Genomic DNA, 26,874 nt, shown 5'->3' with positions numbered 1-26,874 from the left:
ATAATACTTGTGGATATTTGTCTATTTTCCCATTTTTTTTTAAATAAATTCAACAATTTGTTGATTTCTTAGTTACAGATATTGGGCCAAGCATTAGGGATAAGATATTCAAGATCACTGGAGAGGACAGGAGCTCTACAAGGAGAGCAACAGAACCAAAAAACCTGGGCACAGGGGTCTTTTCTGAGACTGATAATCTAACCAAGGACCATGCATGGTGATAACCTAGAACCCCTGCACAGATGTAGCACATGGTAGTTCAGTGTCCAAGTGGGTTCCATAGTAATGGGAACAGGGACTATATCTGATATGAACTGATTGGCCTGCTCTTTGATCACCTCCCCCTGAGAGGGGAGCAGCCTTTCCAAGCTACAGAGGAAGACAATGCAGCCACTCCTGAAAAGATCTAATAGACTAGGATCAGAAGGAAGGAAAGGAAGACCTCCCCTTTCTGTGGACTTGTGGAGGGGCATGCGTGGAGAAGAGTGAGGGAGGGTGGGATTGAGAGGGGAGGATGGAGGGAGCTACAGGGAGGATACAAAGTGAATAAATGTAATTAATAAAAAATAATATTAATGAAAAGAAAAAAGAATAATAGATTTAGGAAGAGGAGAGTGAAGGCAAGAAAAAGGCTTGTGAAGTAAATTTTTTTAAAAATCCTAAAAAAATATTATTCAGTATTTACTGAATAACATAAACTTAAACTAGTACTTAAACATAAACATTTCATGGTGTATGGCATATCCAACAGCAAAATTATATACCAGGCGAAGGGAGAGTGTGGGGATGGAAAAAGGTGTCAGAGGAAGTTTCACATGGGAGCTTTTGAAAAGCAGGGTGATTTTTTTTGAATTTTCCAAATTTAATACAATATATAACAGTTTTGCAAGTATCAAAAATACAGATTAGGACTATTCTAATTTTCATGTATGTCTAGATAGAAATATCAGGGAACTTGATTTAGTAATCAAAGGTGAGTCACCATTAACCTGATGGAAACAATAGGAATTTTAAAGAGATTGTTGACAATTTAATTCAGCAATGGACACATCAAATTCTATACTTGTAGATAATTTAAATGAAAATAACCTTTTTTTTTTCTTTTCTTCCTGATGACATTTGCTGACTGGCAGGCCTGTATTGTTATCTTAAGGATTAATGTCTTCAAATGGCACAGTGTCAAATGTACTGTTTACCATCCAACTCATAGCTAGGAAAATCTGTCTTATACTGTAAATGAGTAAAGTATTAATGTCAGATTATCTCAGTATGTACACTGCTTTCAGGTAGGAGGCATCATTTTTTTTTACTTGAGTATTATAAATACAAATTTACAGCAAATTCTAAAATTACAGGAAAACATACCAAACTCTATCCAGCATGAGCACAGTTATTGTTATGTTATATAGTTCCTTCTTTGCAGGTTTTTGAAACAGAATTTTTAAAAAACTTGATTTTGGTCTCCTGTGGCAGAGAACTGAGAGAGTATGATGCTCATTAAGCACATCAAAGTTCTCTGCCAGACTTTTCTTTTTGTGTTTTCTCTTTCTATTTTTCATTTTTCTTTCTCCATTCATTACTATTATTTAACTTATACTCACCAAAGTCTATACACACAAACTTCTTGCAAAGATGTAGTGCTGTTTCATTATTCATTGTTTTTCATCTGGAGAAATGGCATTACATAGATCTCATTCATTCCACTCTGTTTCTGAAGTCCTTTCTAATTAAGAAAAATTTAGTTGTGCCATTAAGTTGCCTGTATGAAATATCTCAGACTTCTTTCTGGAGGCACTTAGTGCTATGAACTTTTTTCTTAACACCACTTTCATTTTGTGCCATAAGTTTGGGTAAGTTGTGCCTTCATTTTCATTCAATTTTATGAAATCTCTATTTTTTTTTTATTTCTTCCCTGACCAAGTGGTCATTGAGTAGAGAGTAGTTAAGTTTCATTGTATATGTAGGCTTTTTTGTTATTTCTGTTGTTGTTGAGGTCTAGTTTTAGGCCATGGTAGTCTGATAGGATACAAGGGATTATTCTGAGCTTCTTCTAACTGCTTTGTACTTAACCATATGGTCAGTTTTTGAGAAGGTTCTGTGAGGTGCTGAAAAGAAGGTATACTCTTTTGACTTTTGGTGAAAAGTTCTATAGACATCCATTAGATCCATTTGATTTAGGACCTCTCTAAGTGTCATTATTTCCCTATTTGGCTTCTGTCTAGTTGATCTGTCCCTTGGTAAAAGTGGAGGGTTGAAGTCTCTCACTTTTAAGGTGTTGGGATCAATGTGTGATTTAAGCTTTAATAATGTTTCATTTACAAATGCCGGTGCTCTTGTATTTGGGGCATAGATGTTCAGGATTGTGATGTCCTCCTGATGGATTTTTCCTTTGATGAGATTAAAGTGTCCCTCCACATCTTTTTTGATTAATTTTTGTTGAATATCTATTTTATTAGATATTAGGATAGCTACCCCAGATTGTTTTCTGGGTCCATTTGCTTGAGAAACATTCTTCCAGCCATTTACTCTGGGGTAGTGTTTATCTTTGTTGCAGAGGTGTTTTTCTTGGACGCAGCAGAATGTTAGATCCTGTGTTTGTAACCATCCTGCTAGTCTGTGTCTTTTTATTGGAGAGTTGAATCCATTGATGTTAATAGATAATAGTGACCAATGATTGTTAGTTCCTTTTATTGTAGAGTTGGTGGTGTTATTATGCTTGTGTTCTTTTAATTTTTTGTTGTGAATTTATCTATATCTTGTGTTTTCTTGGGTGTAGTTGATTTCGTTGGATTGGAGTTTCGGCACACCTAAAGCCCTAGAAAAAAAGAAGCAGACACACCCAAGAGGAATAGATGGCTGGAAATAATCAAACTTAGAACTGAAGTCAATGAATTAGAAACAAAGAAAAAATTTGAAGAATCTGACCAAGAGCTGGTTCTTTGAGAAAATTAACAATATAAAGGAATCCTTAGCCAAACTAATTAAAAGGCAGAGAGAAACTATCCAAATCAGCAAAATCAGAAATTAAAAGGGGGACATAACAACAGACACTGAAGAAATCCAAACAATCATTAGGTCTTACTACAAAAGCTTATATGCCACAAAATTTAAAAATCTAAATGAAATGGACAATTTTCTTGATAGATTCCATTTACCAAAATTAATTCAAGATCAGGTAAATAGATTAAATAGTCCCATATCTCCCAGGAAATAGATGGTTTCAGCATAGAATTCTACCAGACCTTCAAAGAAGAGCTAACTCCAATTCTCTTCAAACTATTCCACAAAATAGAGACAGATGGAACATTACCAAACTCATTCTATGAAGCCACAGTCACCCTTATACCTAAATCATGCAAAGACCCAACAAAAAAGAAAACCTCAGACCTATCTCTCCTATGAACATTGATGCAAAATACTAAATAGATACTTGTAAACGGAATTCAAGAACACATAAAATATATCATCCACCATAACCAAGTAGGCTTCATCACAGTCATGTAGGCGTGGTTCAATATACGGAAATCCATCAATGTGATCCACCATGTAGACAAACTGAAGGAGAAAAGCCACCTTGTCATCTCCTTAGGTGCCAAAAATGCATTTGACAAAATCCAACACCCATTCATATTTAAAGTCTTGGAGAGAACAGGGATACAAGGCAATTACCTAAACATAGTAAAGAGAACATACACCAAGACTATAGCCAACATCAAACTCAATGGAAACTTAAATCAATCCCACTGAAAGCAAGCAGAAGGCAAGGCTGCCCACTCTCTCCATATCTTTTCAACATTGTTCTTGAAGTCCTAGCTAGAGCAATAAGACAACTAAAGGAGATCAAGGGGATACAAATTGGAAAGGAAGAAGTCAAAGTATCACTGTTTGCAGATGATATGGTAGTATGCACAAGTGACCCCAAAAATTCAACTAGAGAAATCCTTTAGTTGATAAACACCTTCAGCAAAGTGGATGAATACAAAATTAACTCAAAAAATCAGTATCCCTCCTGTATATGAAAGACAAAAGGGCAGAGAAAGAAATTAGGGAAACTATACCCATCACGATAGCCACACCTAACATAAAGTAGCTTGGTGTGACTTTTGACCAAGCCAGTGAAAGACCATTTTGAAAAAAAATAAACAACTTCAAGTCTCTGAAGAAAGAAATTGAAGAAGATATCAGAAGATGGAGAGATCTCCCATGTCATGGATCAGTAGGATTAACATAGTGAAATGGCCATCCTGCCAAAAGTAATCTACAGATTCAATGCAATTCCCATCAAAATACCAACACAAATCTTTACAGACCTTGAAAAAAAGATTCTCAATTTCATATGGAAACACAAAAAATCCAGAATTGCTAGATTGTCTGGAGATATCTCCATCCCTGATCTCAAGCTGTAGTACATAGCAATAGTAGTAAAAAGTACATGGTGCTGGCATAGAAACAGAATGGTAGATAAATGGAATCAAAAAGAAGACCCAGAAATAAACCCACACACCTATGGATACTTATTTTTTTGATAAAGAGCCAAAACCATACAATGGAAAAAAGATAGCATCTTCAACAAGTGGTGCTGGTCTAACTGGATTTCTACATGTAGAAAAATGCAATTAGATCCATATTTATCACCCTGCAGACAACTAAAATCCAAGTGGATCAAAGACCTCAACATAAAACCAGACACACTAAATCTATTAAAAGAAAAAGTGGGAAAGAGCCTTGTACTCTTTGGGACAGGAGACAACTTCCTGAACAGAACACCAACAGCACAGGGTCTAAGAGCAACAATCAATCAATCAATCAATCAATCAATCAATCAATCAATCAATAAATCATGAAACTGAAAAGCTTCTGTAAAGCAAAGGACATGCTATCACAACAAAACGACAGGCTACTGATTGGGAAAGGATCTTTATCAACCCTATATCTGACAGAGGACTAATATCCAGAATATATAAAAAACTCAAAAACTTAAAAAGCAACAAATCAAGTAATCCAATTAAAAATGGGGTACATAGCTAAAAAGAGAATTCTCAATAGAGAAATATCTAATAACAGAGAAACACTTAAAAAATGCTCAATATCCTTAGTCATCTGGGAAATGAAAATCAAAATGATCCTGAGATTTCACTTTACACCCATCAGAATGGTTAAGATAAAAAAACTCTAGTGACAATAAATGCTGGACATGATGTGCAGAAAGGGGAACCCTCCTCCACTGCTGGTGGGAATTTAAACTTGTGCAACAACTTTGGAAATCAATCTGGTGCTTTCTCAGACAATTAGGAATAGTGCTACCTCAAGATCCAGCTATACCACTCCTAGGCATATATCTAAAATATGTTCAAGTATACAACAAGGACATTTGCTCTACCATGTTCGTAGAAGCTTTATTCATAATAGCCAGAATCTGAAAACAACCCAGATGTCCCTCCACTGAGGAATGGATATAGAAATTGTGGTACCTTTACACAATGGAATATGACTCAGCAATTATAAAAACACAAGGAAATCATGAAATTTGTGATCATCCCGAGTAAGGTATCCAAGAAGCAGAAAGACACACATGGTATATACTCACGTATAAGTGGATATTAGACATACAATATAGGATAAACTCTAAATTTTGTATAGCTAAAGAAGATAAGCAAGAAGGAGGACCCTAGGTAAGATGATCAATCCTCACTCAGAAAAGCAAATGGGATGGACATAGGAAGAGAGAGAAAACAGGGAACAGGACAGAAGTCTACCACAGAGGGCTTCTGAAAGACTCTACCCAGAAGGGTATCAAAGCAGATGCAGAGACTCATTGCCAAACTTTGGGCAGAGTGCAGGGAATCTTATGAAAGAAGAGAGAGATAGACATGGAGGAGACAGGACCTCTACAAGGAGAGCAACAGAACCAAAAAATATGGGCACAGGTGTCTTTTCTGAGACTGGTACTCCAACCAAGGACCATGCATGGAGATAACATAAAACCCTTGCACAGACATAGCCCATGGAAACTCAGTCTCCAAATGGGCCCCTAGTAATGGGAACAGATGCTTTCTCTGACATGAACTCAGTGGCTGGCTCTTTAATCACCATCCCCTGAGAGGGGAGTGGGGAGTAACCTTACCTGGCCACAGAGGAAGACAATGCAGCCAGTCCTGATGAGACCCAATAGGCTAGGGTCAGAGGGAAGGGGAGGAGGACCTCCCTTATCAGTGAACTTGGAGAGGAGTATGGGAGTAGAAGAGGGAGAGAGGGAGGTGACGAGGGATGGGGCTACAGCTGGGATAAAAAGTGAATAAACTGTAATTACTAAAAAAGTAAATAAAAAAGGAAAAACAAAGTGAATAAACTGTAAATTAATAAAAAAATAAATAAATTTTAAACAGTTATGAACTCAGTGGCTGGCTCTTTGACCACCACCAGCGTGAGGGAGGAGCAGCCTTGCTAGGCTACAGAAGAGGACATTGCAGCCAGTCCTGATGAGACCTAATAAACTAGGGTCAGATGGAAGGGGAGGTGTTCCTTCCCTATTGGTGGACTTGGAGAGGGCCATGGGAGGAGATGAGAAAGGGTGGGTGGGATTGGGAGAGAATGAGGGAGTGTCCTACAGCTGGGATGCAAAGCAAATAAAATGTAATTAATGAAAAATTTAATTAAAAAATAAAAATTTAAAGTTACATTTATTTAGTTTGGGTGTGTGTATGTATATATATGTATGTATGTATAGGCATACATTTGTCATGGCTTATGTGTGGAAGTCCTAAGACAACTTGTATGACTTGGTTCTCTCCTTTCATCAGGTGGGGTCCATGGACCAAAACTTAGGACATCTGTCTTTCTGGCTAATACTTTTACCTACCACAGCATCTCACCACTACTGTAGTACCGTTATACTACCATCTTGTCGTGGGCTCAAGTGCTCAAGTATGAGTTTTTATTTCAACTACTATATTTTCATTTTGGAAGGAGAAAAACATATATTTATAACCAGCTGTGACCACTGCTGCTTCTGCCGCTGCTGATTAATTGATGAAGATGTTGATTATCAGGGAGAGGTGATGATTTTCACAATGTGACTAAAGATGAGAGAGTAATAGTTGTCCCTCTTACTTTGCACCTATTGCTTTTGGTGCCCCCTTTTGGTTGCATGTTTTATCCTTGCTCAGATAGTACCCTGAAATCAAAGGCTACCTTAGTGACCTTGCCTAGTCCTTATGCTTTCCAGAGTTGGAAACTGTGTGGATCGTTATCTAGAACAAGGTCGTCTAGCATAAAGAGAAAGTTCTCCTGGATAATGATTTTTGACCATCTTCTCTTCTTATCTGACTTGGACCTCTGAGCTTTAGACGGTTTCTTTGAAGTCAACCATTCCCCACCATTTGTGCAGATGATGTCAGGTGTAGGGGTGCAGCTTGAATCTTTTGGGAGTTTGACATCATGCCACGTACCCTATAAGAGTTTTCATTTACAGTTTTTGTTACCAGTGCTCACTTCAGTTTTTCAATTTGTTGTATTGTTTGCCTCACACCTGTCACTGAACATTGCAATTTCAAATTTTGATGCATGGTAGGCATAACAACTGCAGAATCTGACAATTTTTCTGACATAAACTATAACTTAGTTCAATTCATTCCTTTTCTTGGACATTAGAAGTTCTTGTAATTGTTCTAACATTATAAATAACATTAAATATATTTTTTTCACTGCTGTGAATGTATTATTAGCTACTTCTTTTCCAGTCCTCCTCTTTTTAAAAATTTCCCCAGTATTTGAAAGAGTTAAAGTAGCTTCCTGAAGCTCTTTCAGTTCTGGGAGAACCAGGCTCCTTGTGTCTGATTCATTTTGTGTGTGGGAGGTATGCTGTTCTAACCTTGTCACTGACAGGAAAGTTCAGACTCGTCTTATACTGCACAGAAGATGTCTGTCCTTGCAGCTTTCTGTGACTGAAGTAGAGCCATCAGACAATGATTTGTATATGCTCCTCTGTCACCACGATGGTGCTTGATGGTGCCATTCCTGCCTTGGACTGAATCTGTAATTTCCTTTCTTCATCCAGTCTGTTTTTTTTTTTTAAAGGCAGAATTATTTAGATGGTACAGTGCTCCAGATTCATCCTGCCCATGTTTGATTGTTCTATCACCTAGTGCAACAGAAGCGATGCAATGAAGGAAAATATTTGTCTTATTATTTGACCAAAATGAGTGCATAGAGAAGACAGTTTTAGTGTTAGATACACTGATAGCAGATCGGTAAGCAGTGTCTGAGAATAGGTTAGTGAGTCATCATGGGAGGAAAGGAACGTTTGGTTTTAAGGGAGGATGCAGGCAGGGAAAGGATGCCCACTTTTTCTGTAGGTCAGAGATCCACACTGCAGGGAGTAAAAGAAAAACACATGTTACAGGTTTCCTTTCTGTTCCAGTGTGTCCTTATGTATGGCGCGGTTTCAGGTTTTCCTTACTCTCTTTGCTTCGTGTCCGGTTGTCCTTACCAACTGTTTATTCTGTGGAGTGACAAATTTTGGGACAAATACAACGTGCAGGGGCAAGAACCTTATGTGGACTTCCTCAGTTATGTAAGGGCTGTTTCTTATAACCAATCTCTATGAATAAAAACAAATGACAAAAGGATATTAGCATTCATTTAAATCAGTATCCACCCCACAAGTAAAACTCATCTATGGTGTGCAAAGGGGAATGATTTCTGCTTGAACTTTGTCCATAAATTGAAGATCTTTATTTCATCAGAGAGATCCTTTATTCTTAGAGACTTATGAAATATTTTACTCGATGTGCTTGTGGACATTTGTAATTCCTACACTCAGGTGGCAGATGGAGTATTAATTCAAGACCAGGCTTGGCAAGGTTCTGTCTTTACAAACAATGCCTGTGCTTATCTTTTCTTGAATTCATACCTGGTTTTACTGGCTTCTTTGGGAATCAAAGTATACTATTGTATGAGGTTTCTCTGTGATATAGAGACACATGTATTTTCAGTCTTTTTATAAAGCACAGTGGCTGAAATATTGTGCCATCATTTTTGAGAGTTACATTTAAATTGGTCATTTTATTAGACTTTGTTATAGGCTATGTGTCTTTAACAGAAATATAGTTTTTAAAAATACACAGAAGCTTATAATTCACATAAGAGTGAATGAATGATTATAGCATGAATGTTGTGAATGAAATTGGGAGAACTAAAAATTAGAAAAATGTTTTCAATATACTACATAGCATTGGGCCTGTATGTATACTTCTTTTATACACAGCTGTCTGACCACATCTTAAACATCTGCACCACCTAGGCATCATCTGGGCACAATTTGAAAGTTTATTTGAGATGTTATCATACTTTTTAGTTTTTATTAACCTTTTCTCATGTTAGCTATATACAGAAAGTTGTTTTGGTAATCATTTTTAGTGACATGATTTATCTTTTTAATAGAAAGCAATTACTTAGTACTCAATCTTATTTCTTATTCAAATTATATACAGTCAATGTAGCCACCTTCTAAAGATACAAGAATAAAGACCTGCGGTGCTACAGAGAAGGCTTGGTGGGTAAAAGTGATTGCTGAACATGCATGATGATTTGAGTTCAAATCTCCAGTACTCATGTAAAGCTGGACCTATAGAGTAAGCACCTGTAATCTGAGGGCTTCTTCTAGATAAGACTGGAGATAGAGACACACACACATTTATATGCTTTGTATTTTCTCTTTTTTATAAAGTTTAGATTTTAGGTGATCAAGTTTGTATACAAAATATAGAAGGACACACACTATTTACACTATATATGTTTCTTTCAGTGGACAATAAACTTCCATATTTTTTTCTGCTTTTGCCAAGTGTGTATTCATAAGCAATACATTTTTCAGTTTGCTAATTTGGGTCTTAGTTTCATACTACTATGTTTTCTGTGTTCTACAGATGGCTGCTTCTGCCCAGTATTATCTTTTTGTGATATATCTATGTGGGTGGGTATAGTGTGGCTGGCTCATTTATGTTTACAATGTAATGTGTGTATGTATTATAATTTATTCAATTCACTGTTGATACACAATTAGATTATTTCTAGTTTTGGACTTTTTGTTTGTTTCCTTTCATCTATTACAGAAAATGCTGCTAGGGGTATTTTTCCTCTTGTTAAATGGTATGCAGATGCAAGAGCCTTCTGTGAGTCCAAACCTGAAGGTGCTGCTTAGTAAGGTATGCGAGTCTTCAGTAGAAGTGGGTCTTAAATAGATTATATCCATAACACACAAATGTTCTCCTCACTCTCTATCAAAGCATAGTTGGTTTTGTTAAGTGTTTCATGTTTTACAGCTATGATATGTCCTGTGCTTCATGGTGTTTTTAATTTGCAAATCCAGCTACTAAAGACTGAATATTTCCAGTTACTTGTGGACATTTGTTCCTTCTTCCACCTCCTTCTCTTGGGTCTCAAGTTGCCTGGGCTTGCTCCAGTCTCCCCGTGCAGGGAAGCTGGCCTGGAACACCTGCTGCTTTTGCCTCTACACCCTGACTACTGGATTACAGACATGCATTACTACCTCTGGCTTTAGACTTAAGTTTTAGATTTATTTATTTTTTGTGTATTGCTGTTTTGCATGCATGTATATCTCTGTGCACCACATGTGTGCATTGTGCAGTGTTTGTGGAGGCCAGAAGAGGACAGAACGTACTCTGGGACTGCACTTCCAGATGGTTGTGAGCTACTATTAGAGCGCTGGGAATTGAACCCAGCTCCTCTGAAGCTGTTAACCACTGAGTGATTTCTCAGTCTGCTCCGCGATTAATATTCTTGATGCTGATAATTACTGATAAAATATTACAAATACGTTATAATAACAGACTTTTTACTTAATATTTTTATAAAATATGTTCTTGATTTTAGTATAATGGAACACATCAACTTTTTGCTTTCAGTCAGTACATTTGGAATATTGGATTTTATTTAAAAATATCTTCTTCACTCTGAAGGTATGAATGATATTTTTTCTAATATGTTTGAAAAGGCTTATTGCTTTGCCTTCAATTACAAGTGGCTTTAAATGTATAATGTTTAAAACTATACAGGAATTACAGAATAAATTTTAAAATTTATAATATATAATATTTTATAATTCATAATATGTGTTATAAATTATAAAATATATAGCATGTATACATATATATATGTATATATGAGGTTTTCAGATATTTGAAATATTTTATTATTTTAAAGTACTTTATTTATCTTCATTGTATATGTGTGTATTATATGTGTATGTGTGCATTTGCCACTATGCATACGTGTAGATCAGATGACACCTCTGTGCAATCAGTGCCCACTTTCCACCATTAGTGTACTCTGTGGATTGCAGTTGGCCTTCCAAGTACTTTCACCTGCTGAGTGATCTCTTGAGCCTGGTTGCAAGTTGCTTTTTCAACTTTACATAGTTTTAAAGTTTCACCTCTTACAGTAAGTCTGTGATCCATTTTGATTCTTTTTGTGTAGGATTTAAGAAATGGGGTCCAGTTTCATTATTGTGAAAGTGGATGTCCAGTTATTCCAGGAACATTTGTTACAAAGATATTTTTTCCTCACCTATTTATCTGAATTCTAGTTGAAGTAAATGGATTTCAAACATAAGCTTTTATTTCTTCACCTTTCTTTTTAATTAATTACTATAGCTTTCTTGCAAGTTTGAAAATAGTAATTGTAAACCCACTATTTTCTTAGTTTCTCTCCTTCTCCTCCTCCTCCTCCTTTTGAGAGGTAGAGAGTAGACACTGGAGATTAAACTCAGTGCCTGTACATGCCAGGCAAGTCCTCTATAGGAGAGATACATTCCTAACATCATGTAGATGCTCCTTTCATATTGGTAGTAGTGTATGCTTGGGAGTTCTCACAGGAATATTAGCAAGGATTTTTAATAAGGATTGTACTGTATCTATAGATCAATTTGGAGATTATAACCTTCTTATAATATTTAACCTTATGATTAATAATCATGAGTTTCTTTTCATTTATTTCATTACCTAATTCATTTCAATGTTTTATAATTTGTAGGTTATAAATTTGTATTTATTTTATGTTAATGTTCTCACAATTGTTTCATTTCTGTGCAATTTATTATAAACAGAAATATTTAGCTTTCTTTCTTCTTTCTTTCTTCTTTCTTTCTTTCTTTCTTTCTTTCTTTCTTTCTTTCTTTCTTTCTTTCTTTCTTTCTTTCTAGATAGAGTGTCACAGAGGTTGTCTTTGAACTAGGTACATAGCTGAAGCTGATCCTAAGCTCCTGATATTCCTGATTCCTTCTAAGTATGAGGAATAAAGATGTGAGTTAGCAAGCTGAATATATACTAACTTCATTCTTGTTTTTGTTCTGTGTTAGTTTATGTAACTATAATTGATTTTTTTTAAGACAAGTTCTCACCATGTAGCCCAAGTTAACCTGTTAGATCAGGCTGGCCTCAGTCTCTTAGTTTTCTTACCTCAGCTTCCCTAGTACTGGGATTATACCACCACTATGCCTGGCTTTGTGATACTTTTCTAACTTAATTTCTGCTTTCTGTCTGTCCTGTTTTCTGAGTTACTTATGATCCTACCTTACCTATCCAAGTAAGAACCATGAGTCAGAAGTCCTGTGAACCCAGCCTATGCCAGTTGCAGAGTACTAATATGGGGGCCTACATTAAGTACTGCATGTAAAAGGCACTGGGAGCATTATGGGTGAAATTCAGGCTGATGGAGCCAGAAGGATGAGCAGATATACACTCTAGGAGTTCAGCTTACTGGTGAGTTCAGAGGTGCGTTATGGGAGTCTCATTTAGAGTAATTTCATTGTAGGCATTTAGTTTTATCTATTTTATAATGAAGACCCTGGGATTTCACAAACTTTTGATCAGGAAACATCATGTTTGGAGAATTGTCATTGCCCATGGCTTTAGTCAGAACAGCTGTGTCCCATCAATTCCTGTGAGTATGCCTGCTGGGAAACTTTTCCTAAAGTTTGCAAAGGAGAAAAGAGGTTCTGCAAGGAAAATCAGATGTACCCTTTAGTGTGAAAGTGACATGGTGCAGGAGGTGGGTCTGGTTCATGTCCATTCAGGTAAAATGAGCAATCCATAATAATTATTTGGCTTGGAAATGTTTGTAAGAAGTTATTGTTTAGCTCTGTGGATTCATACCTATGTGTACAGAGCAGTACAGTATTTTTGTGTACCATATAGATGAGGGAATCAGTGGCTGCAGTGATCTGCATTCACCACATTATACGGCTCTTTGCAGAACTTACAGAAAAAGCAGTATTTGTAACTATTGTTTCAACTTTCCTGAAACTGAAAAACTATGTTAAACCTGTTGAGTTTTCTTCCTCATCTGGACATGTTGAAGAACAATTTTCCTAAATTAAATTAGATAACCATTATATTTAGAAAACTTTTTGTTTGTTTGTTTCTGTGAGTTGGTATTTTATTCATGGATTCTTTACTTGCCTAACAGAGAAAATTATTTAGGTAAAATATTGAAGATGTCTTAGAATTTTTTTTTTTTTTTTTTTTTTTACAGTTTGCTACAATAATTTCTTTTTAGACAAATTGTTTGTGTGATGGGGAGGAAAAAGGGAAGGGAGAAAAATGAAGGAGGGAGAGAGGGGGTGGATGGGGGGATGCTAACCTGCTATAGGTTGTAAGTCTGTCTTCTCTGTCTTCTTTAGATACTTATACAGTAGGTATTGCCCCCCCCCCGCCCCAGTCAGTTCAGAATGGGGAAAAAACAAATAAGCCTTTATTTCCAAAGCATTTGTACTTCTCTGGGCATTTGCCAGGCTGTGGTGGCTCTTGTTTCACTTCTGACCTCTTCATTGCTTTTCTATCGCTCCTTCCTCTCAACTGTTCCCTTTTGAGTCATAGATACAAAGAATTTCCATGTGCTGTCCTGGCCCTGTCCTGCTGTGTGAAAAGTATAGTACATGCAAGCAGTGACTCTGGTTTACTTTACATTAAACAACATTTACTTACTCAGTTAAAACTTTGTCTAGTTAGCTTTTTTATTTTATTTTATTTTTTTAATTTCGGGGATTTGATGTAGTTCCTTACAAACAATAGGTAAGATGCTATGCACCTAGCATCCTTTGTTTCTTTTTATTTTGAGTCAGGGCCTTGCTAAGCTAGCTGGGCTGGATATGAGATTGTTATCCCTATAGCCCAGGTTCCAGGGATGCTGGGATCACAGGTATGCATTATCAACTCAGCCCTCATAGCTTTAGATTTGAGCATATCTTTTTAAATTTTTTTTTATAATAAAAATTGACAGAGACAGTTTGCTGCCTGAACAGCCACCCAAAACTCTCTGTAATGTTGGAACATAATCTTCAGCCTTCTGGCCCTGTACCTTCGACAGACATGTATGTGAAGCAGGAACTATTTAGGACTTGCTAACCCTTTCTTGGCAGAGTTTGGCAGTTGACTTGGCCTGCATTTAAGCTTGCCCATTTTATGCAGAATTATCTCTGTTGTAAAGTGAGGGGAATTTTTTCCCCAGGTGGCTGGTTTGCTACATTTGAAGCCATGCCCAAATGGAGGTTCTTTGATGCTCATCATCTTCTTTGAGGTAGGCTGGGTATATGGCATGTCTCATTGTGAAAGAATTCTTAAACTAATGAAAGCATTTTAAGGTCTCTGAAGTTTTTGAAGACTATTTAACTCTGTATAATCTATAGAGTCATATCTATCTGTTAAACATAGGATGTATATTTCTGTGATAAATTAGATAAATTAGATAAATAGACTAGCGTCTGACATGACCATAAGTTGATTAACAATTAACTTGCATTACCTAATATCCTAAATAATTTGTAATTGCAGTTTTAAAAGTATTTGAAGTAAAACTTAAATTTGTATCAATATATCAAAATTTATACCAATGTAACAAAAATACTTGTTTTTGCATCAATATATAAAATCCTATACAAATGAGTTAAAAATAAACTTATTTGAGAATAACAAATAAAGCCTTAAGTTGAGGAACAGAAAAAAAAATTTTTATTTTATATAAGTTTATTTACTTTACATTCCAAGGGTGCTCCCTCCCTCCTCATCTTCCAATCCCCTCTCCTTTCCGCTTTTCTTCTCCTTTTCCCCCCATATCAGCCCTCCCCAGCACATCAAGTCACATCAGGACTGAGCATATCCTCATCCACCGAGGCCAGGCAAAGCAGTCCTGTCAGTGGGAAGTGATCTAGGCAAAAGAATCCATGTTAGAAACAGGCCCCCCTCCACTTATCAGGTGACTCACATGAAGACCAAGCCACTCTTTGGTTAGGGTTAGGGCCACATGTGTGTAGGGAGCCTAGGTCCAGACTATGCTTATTCCTTAGTTGATGTCTCAGTCTCTGTAAACTCCCATGGGTCTGTGTTAATTGTCTCATGGTCTTCTTGTGAGATTCCTGTCCCCTGTATGTCCTTCCATCTTTACCCCAACACTTCCATAAAACCTCTGGCACTCTGCCCCATGTTTATCTCTAAGTTCCAGCATCTGTCTCAGTCTGCTGCTGAGTGGAGCTTCCCAGATGACAGGCATGTTAAGCCTCTGTCTGCAAGCATAGCAGAGCATTATTAAAAGTGTCAGGGGCTAGCTTTCTACAGTGTTGTGGGTCTCTGGTTGGGCCAATCACTGGTTGGATATTCCCTCAATCTTTGTTTCCTCTTTATCCCTTCTGTAGGCAGGGTAATTTTCAGATCAAAGCTTTTGTGGGTGGGTTGTTGTTCCCCTCTATACACTAATCCTGCCTGGCTAGAAAGGTGGGCACTTTGGTCTCCAGGTGTCCATTCCCCACCCTCCCCCCATTAGAAGTCTCAGCTAGAGTCACACCCATATCCTCCTGGGAGACTACCCTGTCATAGGCCTCTAGCTTGTCAAAGAGATGTGCTCCCCCAGATTCCCTTCCTGTTATTAGCTCTTATCTCCCAACAACATTCTCCCCACATCTGATCTTCACCCTAGTTTCCCTCCCCATTCCATCTACCGCTCAGTTCACTCTCTTCATTCACTTCTGCTCTATATTTTATTTCTCCTTCTGAGTGACATTCTGGAACCATCCCTAGGGCCCTCCTTGTTACTTAGCTTCTTTGGGTCTGTGGCTTTTAATATGGTCATCTTCTACTATAGGTCTAATATCTGCTTATAAGTGAGTACATACCATGCATGTCTTTCTGGGTCTGGGTTACCTCACTCAGCATGATCTTTTCTATTTTCATCCTTCTGCCTGCAAATTTCATGATTTCCTTGTTTGTAATAGCTGAGTAGTATTCCATTATGTAAATATTATACAATTTCTTTATCTAGTCTTTGGTTGAGGGACATTTGGGTTGTTTCAAGCTTCTGGCTATTACAAATAAAGCTGCTATGAACATAGTTTGTGTAAATGGCCTTGTTGTATGGTAGAATATCTTTTGGGTATATGCCTGGAGTGGTATAGCTAGGTTTTGAGGTAGCACTATTCTAATTTTCTGAGAAAGTGCCAACCAGATTGATTTCCAGAGAGGTTGTACCAGCAATGGAGGAGGGTTCCCCTTTCCCCATATCTTGCCAGTATCAGTTGTCACTTGAGTTTTTTGATCTTAGCCATTCTGACTGGTGTAAGATGGAATCTTAGAGTTGTTTTGATAGGAATTTCTCTGATGACTAAGGACACTTGAGTGGTTATTTTGTGTGTGTGTGTGTGTGTGTGTGTGTGTGTGTGTGTGTGTTTATTTGTTTTGCTTTTTTGTGCTTCTCAGCCATTTGGGAGTCCTCTGTTGTGAATTCTCAGTTTAGCTCTGTACTGCATTTTTAATTCCATTATTTGATTTGTTGTTGTTTAATTTCTTAAGTTCTTTGTATATATTGGATATTAGCCCTCTGTCTGATGTAGGGTTGGTGAAGATCTTTTCCCAATCTGTAGGCTGCCTTTTTGTTCTATTGACAGTGGCCATTGACTTACAAAAGTGTCTCAGTTTCATGAGATGCCATTTATTAATTGTTGATCTCAGAGCCTGTGCTGTTGGTGTTCTGTTCAGGAAGTTGTCTCCTATGTCAATAAGTTCCAGACCTTTTGCCACTTTGTCTTCTAATAGATTTAGAGTCTCTGCTTTTATGACAAGGTTTTTGACCCACTTGGACTTGTGTTTGGTGCAGGGTGATAAATCTCGGTCTGTTTCATTTTTTTTTTTTCTACATACAGAAATCAAGTTTGAGAGCAGTGTTGTTGAAGATGCTTTCTTTTATCCACTGCATGGTTTTGACTTCTTTGTTGAAAATCAAATGCCTGTAGGAGTGTGGATTTATTTCTGGGTCTTCAGTGTGGTTCTATTGGTAAACCTGTCTGTTTCTATGACAATACTATGCAGTTTTTATTATGATTTCTCAGTAGTATTACTTTTGAAATCAGGGGTGTTGATACTGCCAGAAGTTCTTTTATTGTAAAGAATTGTCTTGGCTCTCCTGGGTCTTTTATTTTTCCATATGAGGTTAATGGTTGCTTTTTCCATGTCTGTAAAGAATTGTATTAGAATTTAGATAGGAATTGCATTGAATCTGTAAATAGCTTTTGGTGGGATGTCCATTTTTACTATGTTAATCATACTGATCCACGAGCAATGGAGATCTTGCCATCTTCTAAAATCTTTTTCAATTTCTTTCTTCAAAGACTTGCAGTTCTTGTTATATAGGCCTTTCACTTGCTTGGTTATTGTTGCACCAAAATATTTTATGTTATTTCTGGCTATTATGAAGGGTGTGGTTTCCCTAATTTCTTTCTCAGACCTTTTGTTGCTTATATAAATTAGGGCTACTGATTTTTTTTTTTAGTTAATTTTGTATTTAGGTGCTTTGCTGAAGGTGTTTATCAGCCATATTATTTTTCTGGCAGAATCTTGGAGGTTACTTATATATACTATCATATCATCTGTGAATAACAATATTTTGACTTCTTTGCTTCCAGTTTGTATCCCCTTGATATCCTTTACTTGTCTTATTGCTCTAGCTAGAACTTTAAGAACTATATTAAAGAAATATGGTAAGAGTGGGCAGCCTTGTCTTGTCCCTAATTTAAATGGGATCGCTTTAAGTTTCTCTTCATTTAACTTGATGTTGGCTATTGGCTGGCTTTACTATGTTTAGGTATGGGCCTTGTATCCCTGATATAAGACTTAAAAATTTTTTCATTTATTTATTACAATTTATTTATTCACTTTGTATCCCAGCTGTAGCTTGTCCTCTCCCAATCCCACCCTCTCTTTCTCTTCTCCTCAGGTCTCATAAGGACTGTGAGCATTGTCTTCCTCTGTGGCCTGGTAAGAGCCAGCCACTGAGTTCATAACAGAGACAGTTCCTGTTCCCCTTACTAGGGTACCCACTTGGACAGTGAGCTGCCCTGGGCTACATCTGTGCAGGAGTTCTAGGTTATCTCCATGCATGGTCCTTGGTTGGAGTATCAGTCTTAGAAAAGACACCTGTGCCCAGATTTCTTGGTTCTGTTGCTCTCCTGGTGGAGCTCCTATCCCCTCCAGGTCTCTGTATTTCTCCCTTCTTTCATAAGATTCCCTGAACTCTGCTCAAAGTTTGGCTATGAGTCTCAGCATCTGCTTTAATGCCCTTCTGGGTAGAGTCTTTCAGAAGCCCTCTGTGGTAGGCTTCTATCTTGTTCCTTGTTTTTACCCTCTTCTGATGTCTATCCCATTTGTCTTTCTAAATGAGGATTGAGGATCTTACACAGGATCCTCCTTCTTGCTTAGCTTGTTTAGGTGTGCAGATTTTAGTATGATTATCCTATATTGTATGTCTAATATCCACTTATAAGTGAGTATATACCATGTGTGTCTTTCTGCTTCTGGGATACCTCACTCAGGATGATCTTTTCTATTTCCACCATTTGCCTGCAAATTTCATGATTTCCTTGTTTTTAATTGCTGAGTAGTATTCCATTAAGTAAATGTACCACAATTTCTGTATCCATTCCTCAGTTGATAGACATGTTGGTTGTTTCCAGATTCTCACTATTACAAATAAAGCTGCTATGAGCATGGTTGAACAAATGTCCTTGTTGTATACTTGAGCATATTTTGGATATATGCCTAGGAGTGGTATAGCTGAATCTTAAGGTAGCACTCTTCCTAATTGTCTGAGAAAGTACCAGATTGATTTCAAACTAGTTGTACAAGTTTACATTCCCACCAGCAATGGAGGAGGGTTCCCCTTTCTTCATGTCCTCTCCAGCAGAATTGAAAAAAATTAAAGAAAATTTCCCCAATCTCTAAGACTTTAAACATGAAGGAGTGTTGGGTTTTGTCAAAGGCCTTTTCAGCATCTAATGATATGATCATGTTTTTTTTTTTTTTTTTTTTTTTTTTTTTTTGAGTTTGTTTATATGGTGGATCACGTTGATAGATTTTCATATGTTGAACAAGTCCTGCATTCCTGGGATGATGCCTGCTTGATGATGGTGGATGATATTTTTGATGTGTTCCTGGATTCTTTTTGCAAGTATCTTACTGAGCATTTTTACATCAATGTTCATAAGGGAGATTGGTCTGAAATTCTCTTTCTTTGTTGGTTCTTTGTGTGACTTATGTATGAGGATGACTATGGCTTCATTGAATGAGTTTGACAATGTTCTGCCTGTTTCTATTTTGTGGAATAGTTTGAGGAGTATAGGTATTAGTTCTTCTTTGAAAATCTGGTAGTATTCTGTGCTAAAACCATCTGACCCAGGGTTCTTTTTGGTTGGGAGGATTTTGATGACTGCTTTTATTTTCTTGGGGGTTATAGATCTATTTAAATTGTTAGCATGATCTTGATTTAACTTTAGTAAGTGGTATCTATCAAGTAAATCATTCATTTCATTTGATTTCCAATTTTGAGGTATACAGGTTTTTGAAGAATGATCTAATGATTCCTTGGATTTTCTCAGAGTCTCTTGTTAAATCACTCTTTTCATTTCTGATTTCATTTATTTCTCTCTCTCTGTCTCTTAATTAGTTTGGCTAAGGGTTTGTCTATCTTGTTGATTTTCTCAAAGAACCTTTTCTTGGTTTTGTTGAGTCTTTGTACTGTTCTCTTTGTGTTAGGTCATTGATTTCAGCCCTGAGTTTGAGAATTTCCTACTGTTGACTTCTCTTGGGCGTATTTGCATCCCTTTTCTGTAGAGCTTTCAGGTGAGCTACTTAAGTTGCTAATATGGGCTCTCACCACTTTCTTTCGACGGTACTTACTGCTATGAACTTTTTTCTGAGCACTTGCTTTCATTGCGTCACATAAGTTTGGATAAGCTGTGCCTTCATTTTCACTAGAGTCTAGAAAGTCTTTAATTTCTTTCTTTATTTCCTCCCTGACCCAGTGGTCATTAAGTACAGAGTTGTTCAGTTTCCATGAGTCTGTTTGTATTATTTTGTTTCTTTTGTTGTCAAAGTCTAGTTTTAATCCATGGTGGTTTGATAGAATACAAGGTGTTATTTCAATTTTCTTGTATTTTTTGAGGCCTGCTTTGCGTCAGAACCTATGGTCAATTTTGGAGAAGGTTCCATGAAGTGCTGAAAATAAAGTATATTCTTTTGTGTTTGGATGGAATGTTCTGTAGATATCTTTTATGTCCAGTTGACTCATAACGTTAGTTTTGGTATTTCTCTGTTTTGTTTATGTCTTGATAATCTGTCTATTGGTGAGAGAGGTGTGTTGAAGTCTCCTACTATTAATAAGTTCAATGTGTAGTTTAAGATTTAGTCATGTTCCTTTTGCAAATGTGGGTGCCCTTACATTTGGGGCATATATATTCAAAATTGAGATGTCATCTTATTTGATTTTTCCTTTGATGAGTATGAAGTGCCTTTCTCCAACTCTTTTGGCTAATTTTGGTTAAAATCTATTTTATTAGATATTAGAATAGCTACTCCAGCTTTCTGCTTGTTTCTTGTGTCTGTTTGGAAAACCTTTTCCAGCCATTCTGAGGTAATATCTATCATTGTTGCTGAGGTGTGTTTCTTGTATGCAGCAGAATGATGGGTCCTGTTTTTGCATCCATTCTGTTATACTGTGTCTTTTTATTGGGGAGTTGAGGCCATTGATGTTGAGAGATATTAATATCCAATGGTTGTTGATTCCTGTTATTTTGATGTTGTTGTTGGTGGTGGTGGTATGTGTGTGTGTGTGTGTGTGTGTGTGTGTGTGTGTGTGTGTGCCTTCCCTCTTTTGGTCTTGCTGATTTGGGGTTATTTATTTCCTGTGTTTTCCTGGATGTGATTAGCCTCCTGAGGTTGAAGTTATCCCTCTAGTATCTTCTATAGAATTGGGTTTGTGGATTGGTATTGTTTAAATTTGTTTTTGTTGTGGAATATCTTGCTTTCTCCCTGTATGGTGATTGAAAGTTTTCCTGGGCTGACATCTGTGTTCTCTTAGTGTCTATAAGTCCTTCTTACTTTTACAGTTCCTGGTGATAAGTTAGGTGAAATTCTGATAGGTCTGCCTTTATATGTGACTTGGCCTCTTCCCCATGCAGCCTTCAGTAGTCTTTCTTTGTTCTATGCATTTAGTGTTTTGATTATTATGTGACAGGAGAATTTCCTTTTCCATCCAATTTATTTCGTGTTCTGTAGGCTTCTTGTATATTTATAGGTTTATCTTTCTTGGGGTTGGGGAAGTTTTCTTCTATGTTCTTGTTGAAAATATTTTCTGGGTCATGGAGCTTGGAGTCTTTTCCTTCTTCTATTTCAAATTGTTTGTTTTATCTTTTCATACTGTCCTAGATTTCTTGGATGTTTTGTGTCAGGAAGGTTTTAGATTTAACATTTTCTTTGACTAATGTATCGATTTCCTCAACTGTTTCTTCTATACCTGAGATGCTCTCTTCCATCTCTTGTATTCTGTTAGTGATACTTGCATTTGTTCTCTTCCATATGTTTTCCATCCCCAGGATTTCCTAAGGTTGGTGCTTTTTTATCATTTCTATTTCAGTTTTTTAGGTCTTAGACAGTTTTATTCATTTCCTTTTCTTGTTTGATTGTATTTTCCTGCATTTCTTTGAGAGATTTATTTCTTCTTTTAAGCCCTAATCATTTTCATGACCTCATATTTAAGATCATTTTCTTGTACTTCTGGTGTGATAGTATTCTCAGTGCTTGTTGTGGTTGTATAGCTGGGTTTTGATAGCCCAGTGTTTGTTGCTTGTGTTCTTGCGCTCACCTCTAGCCATTTGGTTGACTTTGGTATTAGCAGGCCTGATAGTCTATGATGGTAGTTAGTTCTTTGGGGTTGTAGGTAGAGATCTTGGTCCCCAGTGGCCTCAGTCCTCTGATTTTTCTGCTACTCCTTGATCCATGCTGTTGCTGCTCATTGATCTGTACTGATCTCTGGGGCCATAGATACGGGTGGGTCCTGAGGAATGGCACAGGCCCAGAAATTTGGTTGTGGAGGCACAGGAAATGTGGCACACAGAGGGTCCTGGGCAGTCCTCATCACTGTTGCGAGTGGGCTGTAGCAGGCCAGTAGATGGATAGGGGATGTTTACCTGCTGCTCTCAGCTCCCTGCTGGTTTCTGGGTTCATGGATCAATGTGGGTCCCTCGAAATAGTGAAGGAACTCCAGAACATGTGTTTAATTGCTAATTTTTCTTGATGTCAGTCATTCCAAGGTAATTTCTTAAAATTACATAAATTAAGGCCTTTCACTAGAATGTCTGTTAAACAAAGTATTGTAGGTCTTTTGGGAGGGTGATGTTTTCTATTTGGAAGCTATGTTTATATTATTTTGGTCTCTACTTTTTTCAAGTAATTCTTATTTCTCTAAGTCTATATAACTATAATTTTCTGAATTCAATTTCTTTCATATAAATAATCACATAAAATTCATTAATCTTAGATTGCTTAGTTAATTTCAATGCATGTACTTTTGGCTTTCCTTTATTAGAGATACATTTGGAAGGGACCTCTTTTTCAAATAGGTTGACTGTTGATAGGAATGAGTTCCAGATAAAGAACATGAAAGTAAATGTTTTTTGTAAGTGAGAGAATAAGAGTATCCCCTCCAAATTCATTTTTGGTTGGCAGTATTTTCACTCTTTGTGGGTGAACTCTAATAAGCAGTTTTGATCTTTTCTCAGGAAACACTGTAAACATCACTTGAAAAGCATCTAGCATCATGGAGAGAGACCAGGAAGAAACTCTGAAGGCCAGACTACTCTACCATGATGTCTGCTTGGCAGCACAGCGTCTTGATCTTTTCCTTCAAAAAGAAAATGCCCACAAAGAGGTGTTCAAGCCACACATCCTGGCTCTCAGAGAGTTAGTTCAACAAGCCTGCATTAAACTCATGTTCCTGCATCCAGTGGTGTATGGTAGGAAGGCAGAAGAGCTCTTGTGGAGAAAAATGTACTCTGATGTAATCATGTTGCATATGAAGACCAATAAGAAACAAATGGACACTTTCCACCACTGGGGAGGTCCCCTGCAGGCTCACTTGAAGGCTGGCCTCAAGTTCTATGAGCATCTCTTCCTGTTCCTTCAGGGCCACTATGAACTGAGACTACAGAGCTACATAGACTGGCCTCACAATGCCATCCACTTGATTGGCTGTAAGAAAGTGGGATTCACATCAGCTGAAGAGGCTTCGTGGGCCCGCATGGCCTGTCATCGCTGTCTACTCTACCTGGGAGACTTGTTCCGCTATCAGCATGAGTTCCTAGACCTGGGCACCAAAAACTTGGCAGAGAGGTGTTACTACAGAGCCTTGTCAGTGGCCCCGCACATGGGAATGCCCTTCAACCAACTGGGTGCTCTCATGGGGAGTAAGTATTATGACCTTGAAGCTACATACTACTATCAGCGCTGCCTCCATTCTGAAGTACCCTTTAAAGGAGCAGCTTGGAACCTCAAACGGCTCTATGACCATGCAGGAAAGAGATACAGTTGTTTAAAGAGGTACCAGGGAAGGAAACTATCTCGTAGCCAGAGGCAATGTTGGGACAACAAAAGGCTTCTGGTTAGCTTTCTTTACCTTCAGAGCCTCCTGCAGCCTAAGAAAAAATTCAAAGCTGCAAGGCTGATAGCCCTGTGCCAACTGGTTCTTGAAGACTTCCGTCTCTGTCTTTCCTATCGGCCATATCAATCTGGCCTGTACCAGTCTCCCAAAGAAGATAAACCGCCTAAAGGCTATCTGTTTCTCCCTGACTTCCTCATCTTTCACATGGTGGTTCTTTGCCTCATGAATGTGCATAGCCTGAAAAAATCAGGCTCAAAACAGCAAAAGCCAGCTGTCATCTTCACCTTGACTCTTTTCTCTTATCTAGTACAACACGTGAACACACGAATTCAGGCTGAGCTGCAGAAGAGGAAGTTGATTCCGGAAGAGGATTCTCCCAGTGGTGGATGTTGGGAGAAAGAGCCTGGAAAGGACTATCAAGATTTTCTATCTCTTGGGCTCCAGAACAGAAACTCTCAGAAAAGCCAGGTGTGGTCTGGTATTTATGCAGAGAGTGAGGCCAATTTTCATTCCTGCTGTGACTCAGAAGAGACAGAAGAGGAGGAAAACTCATCCTTAAGCTCCCAGGTCCAATCAGACACGAGCAGTGAAACATCCCACTCAGATGCAACTGATGAAGAAGGGAGTGGCTCCTTGAGTTCAGATGCAATTCAGAAAAGTGGAGGTACTTCTAAACCTAAAGCTGCTCATTCCAGAAACAAACTGAAGACATATGTATCTCCTGATAGTCTCCTTGATCTTTTGAAAACAACCATTTCTTCTAGCCTGCCAGCTCCTTTAAGCAAAAAACTCCAAGGAAAACATGGTTTGTCCCTGGCTCCCATCTGTAGTCATAATGTTCTGACACCTCAGACTGAGCCAAGCCCTGCTGTTGGCAGTTCTTTGGGCACAGAAGGTGAGATGAGCAGGTTTCCTGAGACGGAGTTTCACACGGGTTCCTCTTGGGATCAGAGACCCTCCATTGCCCAGAACAATCTCCAGACTACTCAATGGAAACTGGACATTCTTTCTGCGGAGGGACTGTTGCCTACTATCAAGGTGATTCTTAGCTGGATCCGTAGCAATCATAGCCTCATCCTGTCACATTGGAGGAGTGTATTTAGTTTGTGGGACCACCTCTGTGTTCTGTTGAACCTGCTACCCTCAGTAGGAGACCTTCAGCATCCAGGCCTTGGCCTGTCTCGCCATCTCCAGGACTTGCTGCAGAGCTGTCAATGGCCACATACTCCCAAGTACCTTCAGCTCCCTGAGGACATTGCCCTGTTCCAACAGGCTCCTCAAGGGTCCCAGGGGAGTGCAGGCTTAGGACAGAATGCACCTCCACTCACCAGCCTGGAGGAAGTTATTGTGCGTATCTGTTTCTTCAGAAGTTTTGGTCACTTTGCAACTAGACTTCCAGGACAGTTCCTGAGGTTTGACTCTAAGCTGCGTGTCTTTGTGAGCAGCAGTATTGAAAGGTCAGAAAACACACCTCAACAGCTTCCAAGAACAACTGAAAGAATCAGGTTTTCCAAAGGCATAGTCCAGCTCTGGCTTCAGCGTGAAGTGGCATTGCTAGAAAAGACCCTCCGAGGTCCCCAGACTCGGTCTGTGTTGACCCCTTACCTGTTCCCTGATCCCAGAGCCCTCTGTGAGCATCTTTCAGTCATACAAAAACTAGCTACTAGTGCTAAGTTTTTTCTTATTATACCCAAGATTGTGGTTGACACACTGTACATCCTAAAATGGGAAGACCCCAGGGCCTTGGAAGCTATCACTTTTCTAGAGGATGAGTTAAAGAGAAGGAACCAGTACATTCTCTGCCAGTCCTTTGTGTCGGAAAGGTTGGTAAGGCCCAGGATGACTAGACCAGATTCTGATGCCTGGGACCTCTTCAATATTCTTGAGTTCTGCAAAAGTCTGCTGGACTCATCCAGACCAGGGACACTGGATCCCAGCAGTATGGTGACCATCATTACTGGCATCTGTTTGGAACACCCTAGAAACTTCTCATATCCATTGCAGTTGGTGTTGGGGATGGCCACTGAAGCTGGTGTGGAAATCAAGAATATCCTGAGTTTTCACAAAGAATGGAAAGTGATCAGTTGACATGTTAACATTTTTCTGGTCCTTGTCCTTCAGTGCTTATAACTCTAATTTAGTGTGTTTCTCTCTCATAAGTACCAAACTCTGAGGTAGTCATTGTGTACATGAGTATTTATGTCTACTGATAAGTAGAATTGTAGTGTACCAGCTTTCAGAAGCCTTTCTGTTTCATTCCTGGCCATATCAGCTCTGTATTATGCTTCCTCTGGATAAAAAATTTCAAGATTAACTCACTGATTAGTGATCCCATAGCAAAGCACCAAATCCAGGTGTCATTTTATGGACGTTGTGATGTACTTAGCTCTGTTTTGTGACATGCAATTTTTATGTATATTGTTTTAATTTGGTGGGGCCAGCTCTATTATTGAAGGCACACCTCTACCACTTATGAAACTCAATAAATACAAAGCTAAAATTTCACAGTGGTGGTTGTAGTGTTTTTGTAAAACTGTTTTATTTGGGTTTCTAATATCTTTATCTCCCTTCCAACCCTTATCCTTATGTACTCCAATCCCTTCTAACACCCAACACCAAGTAGGAGAGAAAGAAGGTTACTGGATAGAGGGGACATAGTTCTCTTTTGATGCTTCCTGCTGGTTAGGGTTATTGGGTTCCTTGGCCAAGTCCAATCTTTTTTTCAGGATATTGCCAACTTTTTCTCATCAAATTGTATCAGCAGCAACCAGGGGCATCAGTGGGAGCATTCTTTCTCAGAGCCCCCCCAAAACTCTTGGACTTCGGCATCCATTCCCTCTCAGAGTCCTCAGAATTAAACTATCTGCAGCTGGTAAAGAGCCG

The 26,874-nt window shown here is 38.1% G+C and overlaps 1 protein-coding gene across 7 annotated transcripts in view; it reads left to right on the top strand.

Annotated features, from left to right (window-relative positions):
• LOC129690631 (nonsense-mediated mRNA decay factor SMG5-like) overlaps positions 1-26,482 on the top strand; it is a 124,869-nt gene extending 98,387 nt beyond the window's left edge. For 6 of the 7 annotated variants that reach the window (XM_055626372.1, XM_055626371.1, XM_055626369.1 and 3 more), the window contains 2 exons: positions 10,113-10,205; positions 23,114-26,482. In XM_055626372.1, coding sequence (XP_055482347.1) covers positions 23,152-26,079 — 2,928 coding nt within the window. In that variant the 5' untranslated portion in view covers positions 10,113-10,205; positions 23,114-23,151 and the 3' untranslated portion in view covers positions 26,080-26,482. The remainder of the gene's footprint in view (positions 1-10,112; positions 10,206-23,113) is intronic. The other variant, XM_055626374.1, reaches the window with a different exon arrangement.
• Positions 26,483-26,874: the final 392 nt, after the last annotated feature.

This window comes from Psammomys obesus, unplaced genomic scaffold (genome assembly GCF_907164565.1).
Source record: "Psammomys obesus unplaced genomic scaffold, mPsaObe1.curated_primary_1811, whole genome shotgun sequence".
Classification (NCBI taxonomy): domain Eukaryota; kingdom Metazoa; phylum Chordata; class Mammalia; order Rodentia; family Muridae; genus Psammomys; species Psammomys obesus.
Note: the sequence above shows the minus strand (reverse complement) of the source record. Positions and strands in the feature narration are given on the sequence as shown.